The 22570-nt window shown below is 45.0% G+C and overlaps 1 protein-coding gene across 2 annotated transcripts in view; it reads right to left on the bottom strand.

Annotated features, from left to right (window-relative positions):
- LOC111862207 (myosin light chain kinase, smooth muscle) overlaps positions 1 to 22570 on the bottom strand; it is a 277919-nt gene that overhangs the window by 62975 nt on the left and 192374 nt on the right. For both annotated transcript variants that reach the window (XM_023847414.2, XM_023847415.2), the window contains 8 exons: positions 19548 to 19593; positions 17300 to 17432; positions 14618 to 14774; positions 14216 to 14344; positions 12935 to 13285; positions 6831 to 6996; positions 4775 to 5055; positions 1342 to 1542 (listed from right to left, as the gene is read on the bottom strand). In XM_023847414.2, the coding sequence (XP_023703182.1) occupies positions 1342 to 1542; positions 4775 to 5055; positions 6831 to 6996; positions 12935 to 13285; positions 14216 to 14344; positions 14618 to 14774; positions 17300 to 17432; positions 19548 to 19593 (1464 nt within the window). The remainder of the gene's footprint in view (positions 1 to 1341; positions 1543 to 4774; positions 5056 to 6830; positions 6997 to 12934; positions 13286 to 14215; positions 14345 to 14617; positions 14775 to 17299; positions 17433 to 19547; positions 19594 to 22570) is intronic.

The following is a 22570-nucleotide window of genomic DNA, read 5'->3' as shown; positions in this document are numbered from 1 at the left end:
AATTTCACTGCTCATTGTTTAGATGTACATTAAGACAATATAAACAAGGATTTATGGGGAGCGTTTATGGTGTTAACTTTCATTACATGCCCAGTTCTGTTGCGTACAGTCACAACAGCGTGATGTAACTTGTGTACGGCGCGACTGTACCTCACTTGTTCGGTTCGCGGCACGGTCGGTTTCCCATCGAGCATCAAAAGATGTTACATCACATTATTAGAGCATGTGTGTACATGTTTGTGCGCATGCGCCCATTGAAAACTGTTTCTCGTCAGGTTCTGGTTATTTCTCCACTCTATTTTTCATATTCCCTATTTTGTGTATTCTAATTTTCAATGAAGTACAATAATAGAAGCGTGTTAATATTCGGAGAACTGTGCAAAGCTAAGGCTGTGCTCTGGGATATAACGCATCCCAAGTATTACAATAAACACACCAAATACGACGTTTTGGAAGAGTAGCGATGGCTGCGGGCGTCTGGAATAATCCGGCCGTTGCTTGTTCCGAAATTTCGAAAACGTATCGCAGGCTGGTGAAGGAATCGCCCGTGGCCAAAACCCGCAGTGTAACTGCCAGTCTCTGTTCAAATGGAACAGCTGCTCGGTATGCGGTATGCTCGCTAATTTCCATTCATTCATCAATGGTTCTACAGCCCTTTGTTGGGCCCTGGCCTCTTCTTCAGTTTCGTAATCTTCTGGACAAGTGATCAGCCCGCAGCAAGGCCGCTACCTACACAGGACAATACTAAGACAGAAAAAATGCACACACACACATCCATGCCTTGAGTGGGATTCGAAACCACGATCCAAGATTTCGCGTGAGCGAAGACAGTTCATGCCTTATATCGCGCGGCCAATGTGATCAGCGCGCAAATCTTCGGACAGATTGAATTAATCTTAAATTCCAAATATGCTGGAGCCATGTATGTAAAATGTTTGTACTGTACACTAATTTCTTAGAGCTTCAAGTCCGCTAACAAACTCGCACCACTAAACACAGTTCTCCTTACAACTCCGTTTCCCAGCAACAGCTTTCTCTTCAGTTTCTTATTCTTTGACAAAATATGGTGTATGAATATTAAAGCTACTCTAGCTGCCTATAAAGGTGACACGCTCAGACCAATAGCTGCGAACATTTGGTGGGTCACGAAAATGCAAACTGTCCGTCCGAATGCTCGCCCTGTCGTACACATCTGAACGCCGTAACATGCAAGTCGAAACCTTGCTGCATTACCCTGTCACGTTACAGTAGAATGCGCGCTCATGTTATGTACCCAGCTTTACATTTTCCCAGACTGTGGTCATAACTGCATGGAGATTGACGTGCAGAACCAAAGCATACCTCTGACAGTGACGATGCCTCTAGTGACTGCGTCTCCATGCTCACTGTACGCCTCACAGCGATACTCCCCGGAGTCTTGCGGGAAGACATCAGCCAGGCGCAGACCGAAGCGGCCGTCGCCATGGTCCACGTATCGGAAATCCTCACAGTCTGGAATCTCCATGCCGTCCTTCACCCATATAACGTCCAGAGGCGGCGTCCCTGTGAATATGTCGCTTTGGTATCAGATGGAAGCGAATCTGAGTTACGAACTTGGAACTTGCTCTGAATAGCATATTAGTCTTCTGATCATAAGTGGAATTTTGAAACTGATGAAATGACGTGGAAAAAGTATGCAAATCGGCATTAGTCCCAAACCGTGTCTTGGTAGGTCTAAATTTTGCAAGGCTGGGGCCAAAACTGTCACGGCCTCCTTCTACGGAGCATCCAGCTTTAACCCTTTAAAGACTGAATTTCTTCAAAATAATATAGAGAAATTCCGTTCGTACCTCATAGGAAACATTACGTCTCCGCTACAAACATCAACCGCTCACTGCTGCTTATCCTGAGAACCATATGAAATGCACGAAGAAGCTTTTAGGGTAGACTGCACAGCTTTGTTACGTTAAAGTAGTTGCAATATATAGAAACTGCTAGGCTCAAAAAGTTGCAAATTATGTTGTCTTATGGGTTTTTACTTTCAGGGGCACACAAGTAACTTTTTCCTTTTCTATTTTGTCACATTGGGCTGTAACATGACTACCACTACAGCTACCGAGATTTTCTAAACCGGCTGAAACAGAGAAAGAAACAGAATCAACAAAGAAGTGTGCAGTGTCAAAAGGAAAAGGACCGTCTGAGTCTGCGATTGGGGCAGACAGCATTGGTGCCTTGATGGTCGTCAGTCGAGTGCACAAACATTTCTGTGTAAACCGGCAAGTAGGGTCAGTGCATTGTTCTATTGCTTAACAATAATTAAAAAAATTGACGACACATTACAAACATAAAATAAACTGACTATAATTTTAATATCATCCATCCTTCTCAGCTTATTTGTCTAAAAAGGTCTCTTTCTTTAGGTTTTCTGACATTTCAAATTAATTTCAAATTCCCCTTCATGTCATCACTGTAACAATATTTTACTGTGCGTAAGCTATGAGCCGTGATAGCTAAGCCGATATAGTGACGGGCTACGGCCTGGATGGCCGGATTCGATTACCAGAAGGAGCAAGAGATGGTTTTCTACTCCACAACGTCCACACTTGCTCCGGAGCTCGCTCAGGCTAATGTCCAATGGTTAGCGGGGGATCATCCCTTAGGGACAGAGCGTCCGGGGAGTGAAGCTGGCACTCACCTCCATCTAGTGGCGAGGTCAAGCGCAGGTCAACTTTACTTTCAGCTTACCTTGACAAGTTGGCCTAAAATTCATGAAGTTTCTGGAATGTGACACAATGTAGCCTGTACAGAACTGTTAGGCTTATTTTGGACTCTATCCATCGTCTGGTATATACGTGTATAAGACAAAAAAAAATTACGTTTCGGAGACTGGAACTATGTCCGTCCTCAGGTGGATGGAGCAGGATAAACCTACTCAGTTGGGCGGAGGACGGAGACAGATCCAGTCTCCGAAACGTAGTTTTTTTGTCTTATATACACCAGACGATGGAATCCTTTTCAAGTCTACTAGCAATGTAGCCTGATCCAAACTGATCGACGTTTCGGAAGAACGTACTGCCTCTTTCTTCACGATTAAAGAGCAAGTAAGTCAAGTAATTACGCAGAAGCAATACGCCCACCCTAAACGGTGGCAAACTTATACCAGACTGCACAATGTCACTTCTCGGAAGACAGTCACAACCAAGAATACCAATCTCACTATAGAAATAACTTTATGCTTCCACGGAATGTACCTCCATGAGCCGATGTTCTGTAAGCGGAATTCTGCACTGTCACTATCTACAACTGCGAACAACTAAACTAGTAAGTTTACGTGCAGAAACACGGCAATGTGTGACGGGTCTGATATCTCTGAACTGATAATTGTATGCATCTATCTAATCAGCAATGGGGAACACGATAACATTCCACACAATCAGCTAACTACTGTATAACTTCAAATATGGCAAATCATTATCTTGAAGACTGAGGTGACAGGTTTCCTTGAAAGGTAAGAAACTATCTAACAGACTATACGGAATCACACAATTTGATATTGTAATCTTCAGAATTGAGAACTAATTAGAGCAGTAATGACTTTCAGGCATACTCCTTTGTGTAGAAAAAAATAGCGATACTTTAAAAGGTCATGTATGTCTAAAATTACGTTCTTGTACTTAAATAGATCGTTTTCTATAGCAAGATACGAATTCCCCCCCCCCCCTTGGCACTACAGCCCCAGTGGGCCTAGGCCTACCTCCATGAACTCCGTTCACTTCGGTTTTTCTAGATCTTACACATACGGTAGGACTCCTTGGGCGAGTGATCAGCTCGTCGCAAGGCCTCTACCTGTAGACAAACACAGAAAAACGCCACAAACATCCATGCCCTGAGTGGGATTCGAACCCACGATCCAGGCTTCCGAGCGAACGAAGACAGTACATGCCTTAGACCGCTCGGCTACCGTGACCGGCTAAGATACGAATTAGTCCTTTCAAATTGTATTATTATTATTATTATTATAGCTCTACAGCCTTTTGTTGGGCCTTGGCCGCTTTTTCACATTCTTGATCCTTTACACAGTTGGCAGGACTACTTTGACGGTGGATCAGCCCGTCTCAAGGCTTCTACCTACACACAGAACAACACAAACACAGAATAAAAGTAGACATCCACGCCTCAAGTGGGATTCGAACCTACGATCCCAGTGTTCGAGTGGGCGAAGTCTGTTTGAGATAGATGATAAACATAATCATAAACTTTGGATGAAAAAAACTTAGTAAGTGAATTTGGCAAGGGCACGAAACTGTCAATTTCTGTCTGTTTGGGTCTTTAGAGACAAAAGTGAAGATGTGACTGAAGAAGCTCTCCACTTTCATTTGTAAGAACTAAAACAAAACGAAACAAACGACAGGAACAATCAAATAAACAAAAGATAAATAAATTGAACGAAACAAGAATATAGCTAAAAATAAAGACAACCAATTCATAAGCTGAAATGAATTTCACCGTTCAAATGTAAGTTTACATTACCTAAACATATATTAACAATATGAAGCTGTAGGACAGGAAGTCTATAGTATGAAATTAGACTTTATGAGGTCAGCTCCAACTCTGTTTCAAATGGAAATAGGCTGTTTCAACAGCGCAGTTTAACAGAGGAGGAAACTAAAAGTAAACGAATGCACAGTTTTATGCTCCCTTTAAGAATTCTGAATTTTAGATAGATCTCTGTTTCGAACTCACTAACTAATCTTAAGGGACCAACAGCAGCGAAACGGATGCCATCAACACTCACCTTGCAGCCGCACCTGGAGCTCCAACATATCGCCGTCCATTGCCACTGTTTCCGGAAGCAGATTCTGCAAGAAAACTGGCGGCTGCTTGTCTTCCTGACTGGGGTCGTCCTCATCTAGAACAACTAGTCTGGCAGAGCATCTCGTTCTGCCCACCTCGTTTTCCGCCACACACGTGTACATGCCTGCGTCCTCCAGTTCCAGAGGTTCAACTTCCAGGCGCGCAGTACGCCCATCCCATGTGGGAGTCACTCTGGACGAACGCACCACCAAGTCTCCGTTCCTAGAACAGTAAAGCACAGTAGTGCAACCTGCTGCCACACACTGAAACTGCATTCTGCCCGTACAGTTCTCACAATTCCCTTAACAGCGTTAATCGGTTGGGCTTTGTAATGGAGGCATAATGGGTTTCATGTGATGTACAAACCGAGATGTGACACTTTATTTAGAAGAAACACGTGTCAAATCATTAAATTATTTTTTACAAATTATATAATTCCAAATCAATTAAGAATATCAAAATCTCGTGGCCACTTGCCTCAGACAACTACTTCCAACCATTCTAACGTTTTCACCTTCATACTGCCCTTACCTGAAGGACGAGTGGGGAGGCAATCATTTCCGCACCTCAAATCTGACATCTTTCTATACGCAATGGTTATAAGTAAAAAAGTGGCAAGGAGTATTTCTAATAAAGAAAAAGGCGAAACCATTTCAAAATTAGTACTACACCTTTAATACATGAAATACATCTAATGAAGTAATCTTTAAACCGCTTTAGCATATAACAAGTTTAAGAAGTCATTACTGTTGTTGTTATTATTATTATTATTATTACATTTACTAGGGCTTACTTTTATTGAAGAGTGCTAGAAATATTTCGATACCGGTCACGTCGTTCAAAACATCTACAGATTTCTTAAGATTATCGACGTTCGTCCGACGTGTAGGACGCGCCGACGCACCGACGCACCTTGCCTCCCCGTAACGAACGCTGCTAATGGGGTTCTGGCATTTCATGCAGGCCTTACAACTATTACGTAAGCGCGAGAAGGAATTGTCACTTGTGCACTTAAGCTCCATCTGGTGGGAAGGAAACGTCACTTAAGCTTAAGATTCAAGTTACCTACTTTAATTTGGTCTGAAATGGAACTGATTTAGATACTTAGCTGCTTGCATTATAACCGGGAGGGAAGAGATGAAGTGTCGCACAGAGATACTGGGGGTTCGGACTTTGTCCATTGTCCGGGTTCTAAATAACTAAGAAGTTATAAGTTCTCTGTGTGTTATACAGCACCTTCAGAACCCTGTAGTATCTACTTAGAGATTAAGTGTGTTTGTGAGGAAACTGCTGACTTAAGGGAGAGGAAGCAACACGAGGATAAAGGCTGTACAATAAGAAGCTCAATACACGTAACTTGAGCTGCCGGTCACGGCATGTGCTCTCTTCGTGCGCTCGGGTTCCAATCCCACACAAGGCATATGGATGTTCAGTATGTGTATGGGTTTATTCTGTGTTTGTGTTGCCCTGTGTTTAGGTAGAGGCCTTGCGACGAGCCGATCACTCGTCCAAGGAGTCCTGCCGTCTGTAGAACGATCAAAATGGAAAAAGAACCTCGACACCGCAGGATATAAGAGAAACGGACTGAGTAAGTAATGGTGTTTATGGAAATAATAGCTGTTCATTGCAAGAACCATGTATGGAAGACAGATAAATACATTTTGCTGGCAAAATACAGTTTTTTAACGATAAAGTAAGATTTTTCACTGGTTGTCATACCAGTCGACGCCTTATAATCTGTGCTAATTACAGCGTCATTAAATAAACCGTCCGGCTGTACTTGGGTTGAAACATGCGGACAGGCAGACAACATCTCCCATGCATGCATTGAATACGTACATGTGCATCGTGCAAGGAACGCGTTCCTATTCACGTCTGACAAGCTTTCCAAGAAAAGAAGACCATGGAATACTCGGTGTTTATAAGAGCAAATTCCAGAATCACCTCTGTCCGAATTCGAAAGATAACTATGCCTTATAAGTGGAATATGACCTTACCTGTACCACTTGGAGGACGGCGTCGGAGAGCCCCTGATGTCGCAAGCCAGGGTGAGTCTTCCTCCCACGCGAGCCGCTGAACCTATGAGACGACGCCCGAAAGTTGGGGACGCTCTTGGTGACGCGCTGCAGGCCCGCACAACATGCGACCTCCCACTGTTGTGTCCTGCATAGATAAAGCTGTTATGCACTTCTGCTATGGGACTCATGGAGGCCGTTATGTACCATTAATGGGGAGGCAACGGGACGATCGCTCAAGTTTGATACAGGTCTGCAGAAGAGCTCTCTTCCCCAGAATTTCAAGGGATCTCAAATAACTCGCCTGTTTCTGACGGGTTTCACATTGACACGGGTACTTCTATATATTGGCCGCGCCATAGCTCAAGCGGTTAGTCGCTGGCTTCCCACTGCGGCGGCCCGGGTTCGATCCCGGGTCTGGTCAAGTGGGATTTGTGGTGGACAAAGTGGCGCTGGTGCAGGTTTTCTCCGAGTACTTCGGTTTCTCCTGCCAATATTAATTCCACCACTTGCAGCACAATCACCTTTACCTGTCATCTGGTGCTGGTACAATAGGCCAGAAGTGGCCGTAGTACAAGGGACTTGGTCCCACCCCACTAGCAATAAAATAATACTTCTATATATAAGGGGCAGTCAAATGAAAACGGATCACCACGCATAACTCACACGGCGCGCAAGTTGGTAACACTGGAATTTCTTTACGGTACGAACATCTGGTGGAGACTCGGGAAAGCACAGTGACAACGTGACCTTGCACAATAGTCGTTTGTTTATTGTGCTGGAAGTAAGGTTAGCGTTACGTGTGGTTATCCAACATCAGTAATGGAGGCGGGTAAAGAACAGCAGCGAAGTGTAGTGCCCTTTTTGACTGCTGAAGGAGTAGGAGGACGAGAAATTCATCGTCGCATGTCTATTGTTTACGGCGAACACAGCATGTCACGTTTGCGTGTGCTGGCGTGGCATAAGAGATTCCGAGAGGGATGTGTGTCACTGCAAGATGATGCTCGCCCAGGACAGGCTCATCGTGTCATCACTCCTGATGTTATTGCTGCGTTGGATGGTCATATCCGGGCAAACCGACGGATCACCGTGGAAGAAATTAGGCTTTTGATGGGGATAAGTCACGGTTCCGTACACGCCACTGTGACAAAACACCTGCTGTACCGAAAAATCTGCGCGCAGTGGGTTCCACATCAGTGGTCGCCGTGCCGAGTGCGCCCAGTTGGAATCCATCCCCCACTAAGCTAATTAAAAAAGAAAACTCTTGTATATATAAAAGAATGTAATGGTGAGAGGAGAGCTCTGAAATTACGCCATGTCGGGTTACCAAACCAACGAACTGCGAGCGCTAACACGCATGAATGTTAAGCAGTCCTTACAGTCAGTGAGGCATCTTCTCAAACACGTAACGGGGAACACAATTTACGGCTACAGAGCGTTTTCCTAGAACATGCTCTAATTGGCTAAATAGTAAAGACAACAAGAAGGCATTGAAGTTCGTAGCATTTTATTTGCATTTCCATATGGCCCTTTCTCTCTTATTCCAATTAGTTCATCAGCTGACCCAATTCTATAATTAGCTTAGAAATTAAGTTAATTCATTTGTCGCTTCCCTTCACGGTTTCACTTTCACATCATTTGAGGACAGAATGAATATAATTAGTCTATTTCAGAATCGATTTGCGGTAAGTGAATATGCAATCATGTGACACATGACAAACAGTTACTTCAGGCGTACACCAGGACAGGTGAAAGTGAGGTTCAGCTGGGACCTGTTCACAGTCTAGAATGTTGTAGGGTATGACTCATACCGGTAGGGTATTCCACTCTTGTGGACATGAAGGTTATAATGAATACTACAGAACGTGTTTTGTGCATCAATAACAATAAGTCTTTTCACGTACCGTTCTCATTCGTTATACAGGTGTCCCAGGAGTTTGGTGCCATACATCAGGAACGTACTGAGGGTTCCCTGTAGAATAACTTTGGAATAGGAACCCATGTCGGCAAATGTAAAGTATCAGAGCTAGAGAGGCATTTAATACCATTTTGTTTAAACTTGTCGCCTCAATGTTGAACTGCATGCAGAGGCATGTTACCCCCTCCAAACTGTGCTCACTCCGGCTGATGGTTTTCCCGAGCTAACTAGTGGTGTTTTGGTACATGAAAGGAACGTGTGCCTGCTAGACTGTTCTTTCTTTACATTCACTCACTTCTGCAATCGCGGAAGACTACACGTTCGCAGAGCTCAGAGACACGCATTATCTCTATGGTTTGGTTGAAGGAAATGCACGAAAAGAGGAGAGGCTGTACAGGGAAAGATTTTCCAACAGAAGACATCCCTCTCGCAAAATGTTTGTGAGCATTCACCAGCGACTAGGTGAAATTTGATCTCTGAGTCCACAAGAACATGCGGGATGCTCAAGATACGCTCGAACCGTTGATGCAGAAGGGGCCGTACTGCATTGCATAGAGGAACAGCCATCCAGCAGCACAGCAGCACTCGTGCCATTGCCAAGATTGTGGGGACATCAAAATCAAGTGTTTGGAGGATCCTGCATCACCAACAACTTTATCCGTATTAACCAACGCGAGTACACGACGTAGGTCCACCTACTTCGCACCATGAGTTCACTTTTGTCAGTGGATACTGCACCAGTGTTTACATCAAACCAACTTCCTGAATCACGTGTTATTCACAGACGAAGGGAAGTTTACAAGGGATGGCTGGTTCAACTGTCGAAACAGCCACGTTTGGGCTGACGAAACCCTCAACGTTACTGTAGTTGGTTACCACCAGGCGCAATTTTCTGTCAATGTTTGGGCGGGCATCATTGGCGATCACTTAACTGGGCCTTTCCTCCTACCATCGCGACTCAATGGGCCCTTTTTGAAGGTGTTCCTGGAACGTATCCTTCCAACTTTGCTAGAAGACGTGCCACTGATTGTGCGGAGGCAATTGTGGATACAGCACGATGGAGTGCCGGCACACTTCAGCACTGTATCTCGAGACTACCTGGATGCTGCTTTTCATGGTCGTTGGATAGGAAGAGGAGGCCCAGTGCCTTGACCACCCCGATCTCCAGACTTCACACCTCTTGACTATTTCGTCTGGGGCCATGTGAAAAGTCTGATCCACGACATGCCTGTGGATAATGAATTCGAGCTGTTGGCCAGAATACTTGTTGCATGTGATGTGATCCGTGAGAAACTTGGAATATTTGAAAGGGTGCGCCTAAGTCGCTTTCGTCGATGTAACGCATGCATTGAAAATGGAGGGCGCCAATTCCAACATCTACTCTAGCAGGTGAGTCTTAAGAGTTTGGAAGGGGTAATATGTCTGCGCATGCTCTTCGACATTGAGGTGACAAGTTTAAATAAAATGATATTAAATGCCGCCATAGCGCTGCTATTTTACATTTGCGGACATGTGTTCCTGTTTCAAAGTTGTTCTATAGGGAACCCTCAGTACGCTCCTGAAGTATGGCACCAAACTCCTGGGACACTCTGTATGTTACCTGTTCTCTCAAAACGAACCGTGAGCCTAAAGGTAAATTTTGTGAACTGCGTACTTTAAGAGTCGGTTTCTTGCAGGAGATTCCTAGGCTAAATCCTGCGATCTTTGATGCACACAGTGGTAATGTAATAGGCATATACACTGAGTAGGCCTATTTTAGTCTTCCCCAGGAGTCACAATTACGGCAGTACTACTTTAATGTTTATCATCGCCATTACCACAATCACTACCATGCCCCACCCACTGAAACGTTTCGACACGACGCCGCGCCCACTTGTTGTTTCCACGAAATGTTCATACTCTTCCCAAGATGTTGTCACTGTTCCTAAAACAGATATTCTGTTGGATGCTGCCCATCGGCTTAGGTGTATCTAAAATGCAGAACCTTCTGTAAAACAGTTGGTCGCGAGTTATGCCGGAGTCAGACGTACGGCAACATTCATGTAAACAGTCAGTTACTGTAGGATCTCAGGTCCTCACAGCGGCGGTCATGAAGGGATATGACGCCCTGTAGTCCCTTCACTTTCAACGGACTAAAGGGCGTTATTTCCCAGAATACAGTGCTTCTCAGTCAGTTACTGTTGTCACATTGTAACAAAGTTACAAGATGTCGACGAAGTTAATAAAACTTTTTTTTCCTTGGCACTACAGCCCCAGTGGGCCTAGGCCTACCTCCATGAACTCCGTTCACTTCGGTTTTTCTAGATCTTACACATACGGTAGGACTCCTTGGGTGGGTGATCAGCTCGCCGCAAGGCCTCTACTTGTACATAAACACAGAAAAACGCACACACACAAACTAAACATCCATGCCCTGAGTGGGATTCGAACCCCCGATCCCGGCTTCCGAGCGAGCGAAGACAGTGCATGCCTGCCTTAAACCGCTCGGCTACCGTGACCGGCTGTTAAGAGAACTTACTAATAGCAAAGTTAATAAAAATCCGGTCTGCGTCTTTCGAGGTGTCTGTCCCATGAGTACAAAGTGACAGATGGACAGACATGGCAAAACTATATGAAAGTTTTCATCGCGAAAAGAAGACAGAAGGTGAAGTTTCCTCTGTGACTACGATCCACGCCTTGGAGATGTATGAGGGAGTGGATATAATATATCAGTTCAACCTACACATCGACACTTGGCACAGGTGAACAGTTAGCTACACCCTTCGGCCGCTACACTAACTGTGCAGGTGGCCTCAGAACCAACACGGAAGAACTGACGAAAAGATTCCAAATGGGAATCGAACATCGGTTGTCCAATTAGTGCCATTTCCAGTATGTAAGCTGTGCCGTGTAGAAGCTAAATTCTCTCTTAGAACAGCCACCTGCCGCTCACATCAAAACGTTTTCCCTGAAACGCAGTTTCCTGCAGTGACACAATGAATGTATTCAAATGACGCGGTCTCCAGTGGAACCAGGGACGCAATGGATGTGCCACATTCATGTCTGGCATGCACAGAGAGAGGTAGCGGCACAGGAAACACTGAAACACGTCACAATGAATTGTCCGCGTCACTGCCATTACATAGCAGATAGGACTGTTTGCATTTCTGGCAAGTAGAAGACAATATCTGCACATCCTTCCTTTCACCGATCTGATGTAATGTCCTACTCAGCTGTTCCGTGTCAGTGGGTAGCTCTCCTGTTTCCTGTTCAATCTAAACTAAACTAACAGTCTCGGTGATTTCTGTCATTTCTTCGAAGGACGGGATGGGGTATCTTCATACAGGTCACGACAGATCCGTTCACAGTTTGCCATTTCCTCATTCACAAGTGGCTCTCCCTTAGTGCTCGATGGCAGGATGTTGAGGAAAAATAAAGGGAAAGTTACACCATGAAGACATACTTGGTGCAATGGAGGTATAGTTCCATCATTCTTGATCTCGGCACTAGATGCAGGTAAGCAGTCAGCTTCACGCCCCGGCCACTTTACCCGTAGGGAAAGAGCCTGGTACCTATTTGTTACGGGGACTAGGTGGGCCCCAGAGCAGATCTGGGCACTGCAAAGAGGAGAAAAATCTCTTTCGACTGCCGGGAATCGAGCCGCGGTCGTCCAGTCCGTAGCCCGTCGCTATACCGACAGAGCTATTCTGCCTCCTAAGGTATTCAGAAAGTGCTGTTAAATAAATAAAGGTAAAAGGTAAAGTTGTCCCCGTTCGTAATTAATTAACCATTATACCACGAAGACGTATGGGGGAGTGAAGGCATGGCTCTAAGACCATCAGAAAGGAGAAGCAATACAAGAGGAAATCAGTTTGCATGGTGAGAGCGAGGTGCGCGTTTTACACTTTCGTCCTGGAATCGAAACGTTTGTGTACAAAAAAAGAAGAACACGTACGACCAGCGATTTAACAGGGCCCACAGAAGGCGCGACTCGCATTTTGGAGGATTTCATTTATGGGTACACAGCACCGCATCTAAGGGTTTTTTTGCATGTTTTTTTAAATATCTTGTCTCTACTGCAAAAACATTTTGCAAAGAAACTGTAAAACATATGTTGGCACTTGAGCAGCACTGCATTATCTGACTGTCATTCAACTAACTTAGCATATCACGAATTGTACGAACTCACCGATGACTTCCAGCCGTGCGCTGGCCTCCACGCGGCCCACTTCGTTCTCAAGGGTGATGCGATAGAAGCCCGCATCTTCGACAGTCACCTCTGATATCTCGAGGATCCTCAGGTCATCGCGCTCTGAGAGGGTGAGGCGAGCACTGGGAGTGACCAGGAGGCCATCCTTATCCCACGTAACCCAAGGCGTGGGGTGGCCCGCAATGGCACACTGGAAGCGCACCGTCTCGCCCTCTTCTGCTATCCGGTTGTGAGGAACCGCGTAGAATTTGGGGGCTGTGACCTTCAGCCGACGCGGTCTGCTCTCTTCGTGGATGTACCCGGAGGGAGTTCCTTCTCTGTCACGTTGTCCTGCAACAAGGCCCTTAAGCATTACTGGTGCATCTTCATGTACACACGAGCATATACGTATATATTGGATATATCGCCGTGTAGTCCGTTTAAAGTAAATCGATGTTTCGAAGGAACATCTTGCCTCCATCTTAAATGTCGAAGATTGAACCATGCAAGGAACCAGCTTAAAGCAGGTAGCAAGCAGAACTCTCCCAGAAGAAAGGATCCTTCTTAACCACTTCTGTGAGAACCTCATATCGTATGTAGGTAAAGTTGTCGAGGTCATTTCACACCTCACCACGACAGCACATAAAGAGCGTGGAAGTAAAGCTCCAGGTGTTCTTAATTTCGGTACTTGGTTGAGGTGAGTGGTCACCTTTTTCTTCTTAATGCTAGTGGGGTGGACTTAATGCTAAGTCCCTGGTACTGCGGCCACTTCTGGCCTATTGTACCAGCCCCAGATGATAGGTGAGGGTGATTGTGGAGCAATTGGTGGAATAAAGATTGGCAGGGGAAACCGAAGTACTTGGGGAAAACCTGCCCCAGCTCCACTTTGCCCACCACAAATCCCACTTGACGAGACCCGGGATCGAACCCGGGCCGCCGCGGTGGGAAGCCAGAGACTAACCGCTTGAGCTATGGCGCGGCCCACTGGTCACCTTCACTACGGAGTTTATCAAGCCCACCATTAATTAGGTACATGCTACAGGATTTACAGCCCATTTAACTAATTAATCCGAAGCCACATGGCTTCCTTCAAAACTGATAGATATTTTACATGTCAAGAAATTCCCTGTTTTTATGGATCCTAACTGTTCACCTCCGACTTCCCAAAAGCCCTCCAATGGACCTAAAGGTGAGTAACTTGAATCCAGTCCCCAAATTTTCACCATGCTTCTCCAAAATTATGTTATAAAGACATTACCGGGTGTGATTAAAGAGGCTTACGAGGTATGGACGGTGATTTGCTGCGGGTAGGAGTTGTCCTAGGGGTGGACCTTGGGGTGGAGCCCGCTGATAAGAGCCCCACAGGTCGAGACAACTGTCTGTTGAGGAGCGTCTCCTTCTCTTCAGGTACTGCAAATGAAACAAAATAGCTCTCAGAAGGCAACACATACTTAAAAATGAAGTTGCATAGCATTGCGTTCCCACAAAAGTAGCCCAGTGGATACTGGAACCAGTGCAACACTGCACCTATTATTTGCGATTCGTATTAAGAAGATGCAGGGTTCAAGCCCCATATTGGATTTTTAAATGAAATTAATATTAACGGAGACAAGTGACAGACACAGGTCGTGGAGGCTTATCTGTAAAACGTGTGACATATCTTTAAATGGTCTAATTTCTTACCATCAACGACTAGACAGGCAGAGGTGAGGGCGCGTCCCAGCTCATTGTACGCGACGCAGGTGTACTCGCCTTCATCCTCAGGATACACCTGCTGGATGTGCAGGCGGGCCGTATCTCCGTCTAACTCGGCACTGAAGTCCCCGCCCAAAGGCAACAGCTGATAACAAAACAACAGTCACACATGACGACAGCTCGAGACTTCTCCGTTGGCTTCTTTCCATCCGTGGGTATGAACTAACTACTGCAGGATTCGAACAAGATGGCTGGTCAGTAAAAGCACGTAGCGGTGATATATCCACATCTTGAGCATGAACTTGCTTGTCCTAGGATTGACACTACAAGCATCAGCAGCGATTTCTTGCAGCTTAACAACACCCTGCATTCTCCGCCACCTGCTTCAAATAATTAAATATCTCGAAACTAAGTCTCTGGGTTTTCTGTGAAAATTCTGATGCCTTGAGTCTTCCGAAAATAACTGAAACTTCACTAACAGTAAACATCCACCTGAGAAATTTTTCATATAAAGACTTTTATTAAGCAAGGCATTGCTGGTCTTTTTGGACTTTACCCATCGTCTCGTATTCTAAAAAACTAGAAAAGACAATATTTTGGAAACTGGATATGTTTCCTACTCTGTTGCGTCCCCTAGAAAGAGGAAACCTCAATCACGCTGGACAACCTATATCAGTATAAATACAGCTATATAAATACCTAAAATCAGGCTCTGTCAATTGGAGATAACAAGAAAAATTGTACATTTTTTCCCGTTATCTCCCACTGACAAAGCAGGGTGTCAAGCATTTATATACAAGGGTTGGATAAAATGTGGTGGCAACACTGCTGTAACATGAAAGATGTGCGTCAGGTGGCACTAGCGCCGTCTGTAGCTGACAGCAGAAGTTCAGTTGAAGTAGTGCAGTGAGTGGCTCTAGTTGTGTTTCATTGAGTTGCATTGTGCATCGTCTTGAAGAGCAGGAGCCCAGTTCAAGCACCCTAACAACATGTTTATGAAACAAGAACAACGCTCCTGGATAAAAATTGAAGTTGCAGAAGGTTGTAGGGCACAAAACTGTTATCGGGGATTGCGAGAAGCATGTGATGATGCTGCTTTGCCATATCGCAGAGTGGCACGGTGGGTAAAATTGTTCCGTGAAGAGAGGGATGCCATTCAGGACGACCCTATGTTGACAACCACACAATTCAGCTTCTTGCTTCTTCGCTGGATGTCGATCGTCGATGGGCTGCGTGGGAGTAAGCTGCTGAGGTAGGCATATGTCACAAAACCGTGCTCCACATTCTGCACGATATTCTTGGATACCGCAAAATTGCAGCGCGTTGGGTACCCCATACAATGTCCGAGGTGCAACAACGGCAACGTTATGCAATTGCACAGGACTTGTTGAACCGGTACCAGAGGGAAGGTGACGACTTCCTTGGAAGGATCGTCACTCTGGACGAAACTTGGGCTCGCTAATACGAACCTCACTTAAAGCGACAATCAGATGAATGGAAGCATCCTGGCTCTCCTCGTCCAAAGAAAGTGCGCCCTACACAAAGTAACGTGAAGGTGATATTCATTGTGGCATATGACACTGATGGAGCGATACTGTACCACACTGTACCTCAACGACAGACAGTAAGCGCTGCCTACTACTGCAGTTTCTTGTTTAATCATCTCTGTCCAGCACTCAGGAGAAAGCGACGACATTTGTTGGCAACGAACCCCATCATCCTTCATGACAATGCAAGGGCTTATACTGCTGACGCTGTAAAGGATCTGCTTCGCCGCTGGCGATGGGAGATACTGCAACATCCGCCATACTCACCCGATATGAGTCCGCGCAATTATGATCTCTTTGTCAAAATGAAAGAACCACTGTGAGGGACATGTTACAACACAAGAGAGATTATTCGTGCTGCAGGGCGGTCACTGCTGGACATCAACAGAGGTGGACGCACTGATAGTATACGACGCCTTCCTCAAATTTGGCAGAAGGTGGTACAAATGGGGAGCGATTATATTGAAGGAATGTAAGTGTGTTTACCTCAGGTAATAAAGTCATTTCAGAACTATAGAGGTGTTGCCACTGCTTTTTATCCGACCTATGTAGCTGTATTTATACTGACTTAGGTTGTCCAGTGATTCAGGTTAGCTCATTCTAAAGGACCCAACAGAGTAGGTGTCTCTTCTCTCACCTGAGGACGGAAGGAGATCCAGTCTCCAAAACATTGTGCTCTCTAGATTTTTAGAATATGTGACGATGGCTAAAGTTAAAAAAACCCAGCAATTCAGAATGTTATACATCATCATCAGGACCCTTTGGAATCTACTTTTATTAAGCTGCGAGAGCGCTAGAACAGAAAAGATCTGGTGACTGTCGAAGAAGACCGACTGAGGCTGACTCATCATACGTTAACCCCGGGGTGCAGGCCAAGGAACAGTGGTGCCCCTTCTTGCTTGAACCCAACAGTAGGTAACCAGATAACAATACGCTGGCATAACTCACTGCTACGGAGACCACGAAAGGCACAAGATAAATGATTGCCAATACGAATTATTAATGCGTAGTACATATCATGAATATCAGGGCATTTTATTTCGATCAGCCAATCACGTAGCGGCTGGTCGGGAGACTGGCATATAAGAAGACATTAATTTTCGTAATTAAAAGCTCTACGTACTCTGCCACCCTTCTCCCACCGGATGTCGGGCGTCGGGGTGGCCTGCACGCAACATTCAAGCGCCACTGCATCTCCGTCGCAGCAGCGAAGGTCCTTCAGCTCCCGCTTGATGACCGGCAAAGTCTGCACCTTACTGCAACAAAATGTCGGCACCTGCGTCATGATGTCTGAGCGGAGAAATGATATCAATGGGTTCCAGTGTCGCTGTCGCAAGAAGAGGCAGTGAGAGCAAAGTACAGATCTGTTTTATCTCTTAATTAACATAAGATTTATTAATGTGGTATGACGTAGAATTTTTAATGTTGTGCCATTCGACCTCTGGAGAGCCACAGTCTCTCTTGTTCAGCTGCACATTCTCTTGCCTTGTTGGGCCGCTAGTGTCATCAAGATGAACTCTTTATACTTACTTTAATTCGCTGGTGGTAAATTTGTGGGAGTGAAACTGACCAAGTTCATAGAAAGCCAAAACTCAGCAACATCCATAAACTAATAACAGGGTAAATAGGTAAAAGGTAAAGTTTTCCTTGTGCTTTAACTAATTAAGCACTACGCCATGAAGAAGTATTGGGGAGTGGATGTACAGATCCACATCTTCTTGACCTCGGCACTAGCTGGTTGTAAGTGGTCAGCTTCACGTCCCGGTCGCTTTAACCACGGGAAAGAGCTCCCAGTACCCACTGTACAGGAGGGTGGGTGGACCGAAGAGCCAATCTGAGCGATTGGAGAAGTGAAAATTCTTGACCCTACCGGGACTCGAACTCTAGCCCGTAGCCAGTCGCTATACCGACTGCGCTATGCCGGATCCTCACAGAGTAGATAGGATTAAATTAATTTGAAGAGGTGGGAAGTCAATGATCCTAGTACCCCTACCGTTTTCGATCTACTGTGCATTAATAGGACAGCATATCGCTGTTCATGTAGAGCGCATTATGGACAAACCAAAACTGATTGTGTTAGAAACAAACAGATAAAACTTCAATAAAACTTTGCGTTCCGGATGAAATAAGAGGCAGATTATATTATTTTATTTCAGCTTTCCATATAACACCCTTCATTCTTTTTTGTTCATTAGAATTACGAGTATGTTGTGAATCGACAAAGTTCTTTAGGTTAGACAATTTTCATTATAGTACAATTTCTGTTTTGTTTTCCTGGCGACTGCGCACAGTGTGGCGCCACTGTCAGTGCACTGAACGCTACCAACCTTACATGTGTGTGCTGAGTGCATTTGCTACGAGTAATATCACTTGAAAGCGGTAAGGTCTTCACCCTTTAGCTGAATGACCACTATTTGTGTTATCTCGTTCTTTATTGTGAGTTCAGTGTTTTGGTATGTTACGCCGGTGCGTAAGTAACAGTAATCCATGTAGAGCTTCTGTGAACCGACGCTTCGGAGGAACGTATCGCCTCCATCTTCAGGGTTGAAACATCTGCGAGCTAGGAACCAGCGTGAGCAGGTGGCTGAAGACTGCAGACGATCCTCCGAAACGCGGTTCACACAAGATCTGCACGGCGCCACATCCCAGAAGACGGCATTCTTCACGGTCACCGCCGTGAAAACCTCAAATCCTACAACAGTAATCCGTTTTGCTGCTTTCGTAGTCGTTAATTTGTATGCAAAATCGGTAAACATGATAAAATTGAAGGAGCAATATAAAGTACAAATAAATGAAAGTAAAGACTAATCTGTAATTACTTTTCCGTGTCATAGCAAATGACAGTGACTGAATTCCCAAACATCAGAAATTCTACGAGCCAGATTTCGAATCAGTTTCTCAGAATCTGTAATGGGCTCCAAGAATTATTCCAGAAGCAAAGGGGGGAAATAAAATTAATTGACGATTATAGTTAAACGGCATCCTCTAAAGAGTGGGGGGTGGAGGTATAGTTCCACGCATTCTTAACCTCGGCATAACATGAAGGGAGTGGCCAGCTTCACGTCATAGTTATTTTATCACAGGAGAAACAGTACCCTAACATCACCAGTAAAACAAGAGACTGATGGTGACACATAGTGAGACTAAACGCGGTGTCAACCAGAAGAGTCCCTGCGCCACACAGGAATCGGTCTCTACTGACTGAGCTCACCGGGATCATTATCGAAAACGGTCCAGTGAACAGTATCACTGATTTGAAGGCTATATCCTGGGATGCAGCTGTACTTTTCAAAGAGAACTATGTTTTACAGAGCAAGCAGATTAGGAGACAACATTCATGCAAAGATTTATGTGAGCCCAAATTTCCTTACCCGTGCTTCACGGAACTGTGGTCCATGTCGTCTCCTTTGCCTTGACCTGAAAACAAGAATATTCAGTTCACTGAAGGAGTAGGTTATGCAGCGAGAGGTCCTAACAGTTATAGACCAAACTGAATCCAATGAAAACGCATAAATACTACTGTAACGTAAAAAGTAGAAGTAAAGTTGTCCCTGTGCTTAACTAATTAAGCACGACGCCACGAAGAAGAACGGAGGAGTGGGTGTATATATATCAACATTTGCTTGCCCTCGACACTAGATAGAGGTGAGTGGTTAGCTACACGCCCCGGCTGCTTTACCCCTGGGGAAAGAGGACCCGGTACCCATTGGATAGGAGGCTGGGTGGACCCTAGAGCCGGTCTAGACGAGGTTGAAAAGAGAAAAATCTTGCCAATACCGGGACTCGAACTCGGCCTTCTCGGTCGTTCAGCCCGTAGCCAGTCGCTATACCGACTGCGCTATCCCAGCTCCCCAGGCCAGGGAAGATGTTGAAGTTCACCTTCATGATCTTCAAACCATGAGTGAATGTGCGAATGGGTGCATTGTCATCTTGGGAAACTTCATCGTTGTTCAGAAATGGCGTCTGCATCATGGGATAGATGCACCTGGTTAACCAACCTGTCCACGCACTGCCTTGTGGGTAATAATGGGACTAACGTGACATTGTGCCTCGATTTCGCTGCCCAAACCATCACACAAGCTCCCCCGTGTTTCACTGCTGGAACCAGGCACTCCGGACTGTAGGCTTCCTCGGGTGTTCCAAACGCAAACTCTTGCTGATGTAGGGAACAGCGTGAAGGACGACTGCTCTGACCATATCACGCGCGCATGTCCCTCTGTCTCATATCCAGATGTTATGGTCGTGACACAAATGTTTACGCATCCGAGCTTTATATTGCTTCCAGTACTCAGAGGTTTAGCAACTGCAGCCTTTCCGTGTGATGGACAGTTTCTGTGGGAACAGGGCCTTCAAGATGAATATTCACTTCTGCTGCAGTGGTTCAGTGATTTTTTAAAATAATTCATCTTAATGTATGAGGGTCTCTTTTTGTCCCTGCTGACTGTCGCCCACTGTTCCTCTTCCCTGATGTTGTCTTCGCAAGATTCGTGTCTGCCGACATAAGCTTAGAAACTGTCACTCTCGACACACCCGATAATGGGACGGTTATTGTGACAACTGGTCCAGCCAAACGTGCATCAACCGCCTGTCCTCTTTCAGAATCCGACGAGTCCTCCATTTTCCGATTATTTCACATGGACTGTCACTCGACACATTCACGAATGCACTAACACGAGCACTACAGAGTGTAAACAAACTAAAGAAGAACATTTAGTTTTGCCAACTGAAGTTCTCTCAACGTCTCCAACGCAAACAAATTATGTTCCTCGATTACTTAGCATTTCCATTATTTTGCTCACCTTCTGCATATGTCCTATATATACACGTACATCATACTGGGTACAATTAATATTTTTTTTTGCTATGAATAAAGAACAACTGTAAAATATGATTAAGAAAAGCAGTTTTGGTTCCAAATACCTTAATGCCCTTGCAGACAACATTAGCAGCTGAAGCCTATCGGGCAACAACAACAATAATAATAATAATAGTTCATTAATGCAAGTATAAAATGTTAATTTTACTACTGGACTGACATACCTGACTTGTGTTTCACTTAAGTACAAAGAACGACACAATGCATGGACATGTCCCTCCTTCCTGGCGGTAAGAGACGGTGTCATATCCACGCAAAGCAGCTGGAAAAGGGGCTAAGTAAAATGAGGGCGTTTTCCAACCGATAAGAATTTATTCTTATCATAATTTTATCTTGAATCTCATTTACTTTTTAGGAACGTTCAAAGAGAGGCATATTTCAGTATACGTATAAGAAAGTTCAAGTGAGTTACCAAAGCATGACTTCGCTGATTACTTTAAAGTCACAACTAATATAACAAATTAAATGTAAAGTAAATGAGAAGTTTCAGTCTTACCGAGAACAGCAAGCTCGACATGCTCTTGCAGTCTGGGAAAAGTCAGATTCATAGGTCACACACAACGAACTAGCAATGCGTGGCAAAGCAGGAAGCAAGTTGGCAACTTGCTAGCAACTCTGCCTGTCGCTACACACCACTTGAATAATTTCGAAGCAAAACTTCAGACAGAACACGTACTGTGTGAAATGTGAAGGACGTCATGTGAGGAGCCAAATATGAGAACGTCTTCTCTCTGCCGACTTGTAGTGCGCTATATTCGTCCCCATTTATAGAGATAAGCCGCAGTGAATAACAGCGTATCCCTTCTCTCCACGTATCCATCCATTTATGGATCCAGATGTCCAGAAACATAATTTGTATTTATGTGACTTTGTACGGAGTAAGATAAACTCTTCTCACTGCAAGCCAGGCAGGCAGAACTGCGTGTTAAAACTATTCACGCGTTTTATTCGTTATCCGAGAAGCGGCACTGTGTCCATTCCTCTATGATTCTCTCTCTCTTCGCAACTCTTATACCAATTACAGCGGAACCTTATGGTTACAGGATCCAGAGGCATCAGAAAACGTTTCCGTTCCAGACAAGTTTCTGCTCAGCGCAGGTATTGTTTCATAATAATTTTTGCCCAAACGCAGTCGGTACAGCGACTGGCTACGGGCTCTACGACCTAGGGGTAGGAGTTCTAGTCAGGTAGGGTCAAGAATTTTCTCTTCTCCAAATCGTCCAGACCAGCTCTGAGGCTCACCAAGACTTCTATCCAATGGGTACCGGGGGTTCTTTCCCTGGGGAGAAAGCGGCAGGGGCGTGAAGCTGACCACTCACCTCCAGTCAGTGCCGAGGTCAATAAAATATGGATCTATACAACCACTCCTCCATACGCCTTCATAGCGTAGTGCCTAATTTGTTAAGCGCAGGGACACCTTCACCTTACCTTACGCAGCGCATTAACACATCAGGCTAACATCAAGCTTCAACTGCGTTCACAACGCTGGAAACAACGCCGAACTTGGCTGAATGTGAA

This window comes from Cryptotermes secundus, unplaced genomic scaffold, assembly GCF_002891405.2.
Source record: "Cryptotermes secundus unplaced genomic scaffold, Csec_1.0 scaffold1304, whole genome shotgun sequence".
NCBI lineage: Eukaryota > Metazoa > Arthropoda > Insecta > Blattodea > Kalotermitidae > Cryptotermes > Cryptotermes secundus.
This window is presented reverse-complemented; position numbering and strand designations above follow the sequence as displayed.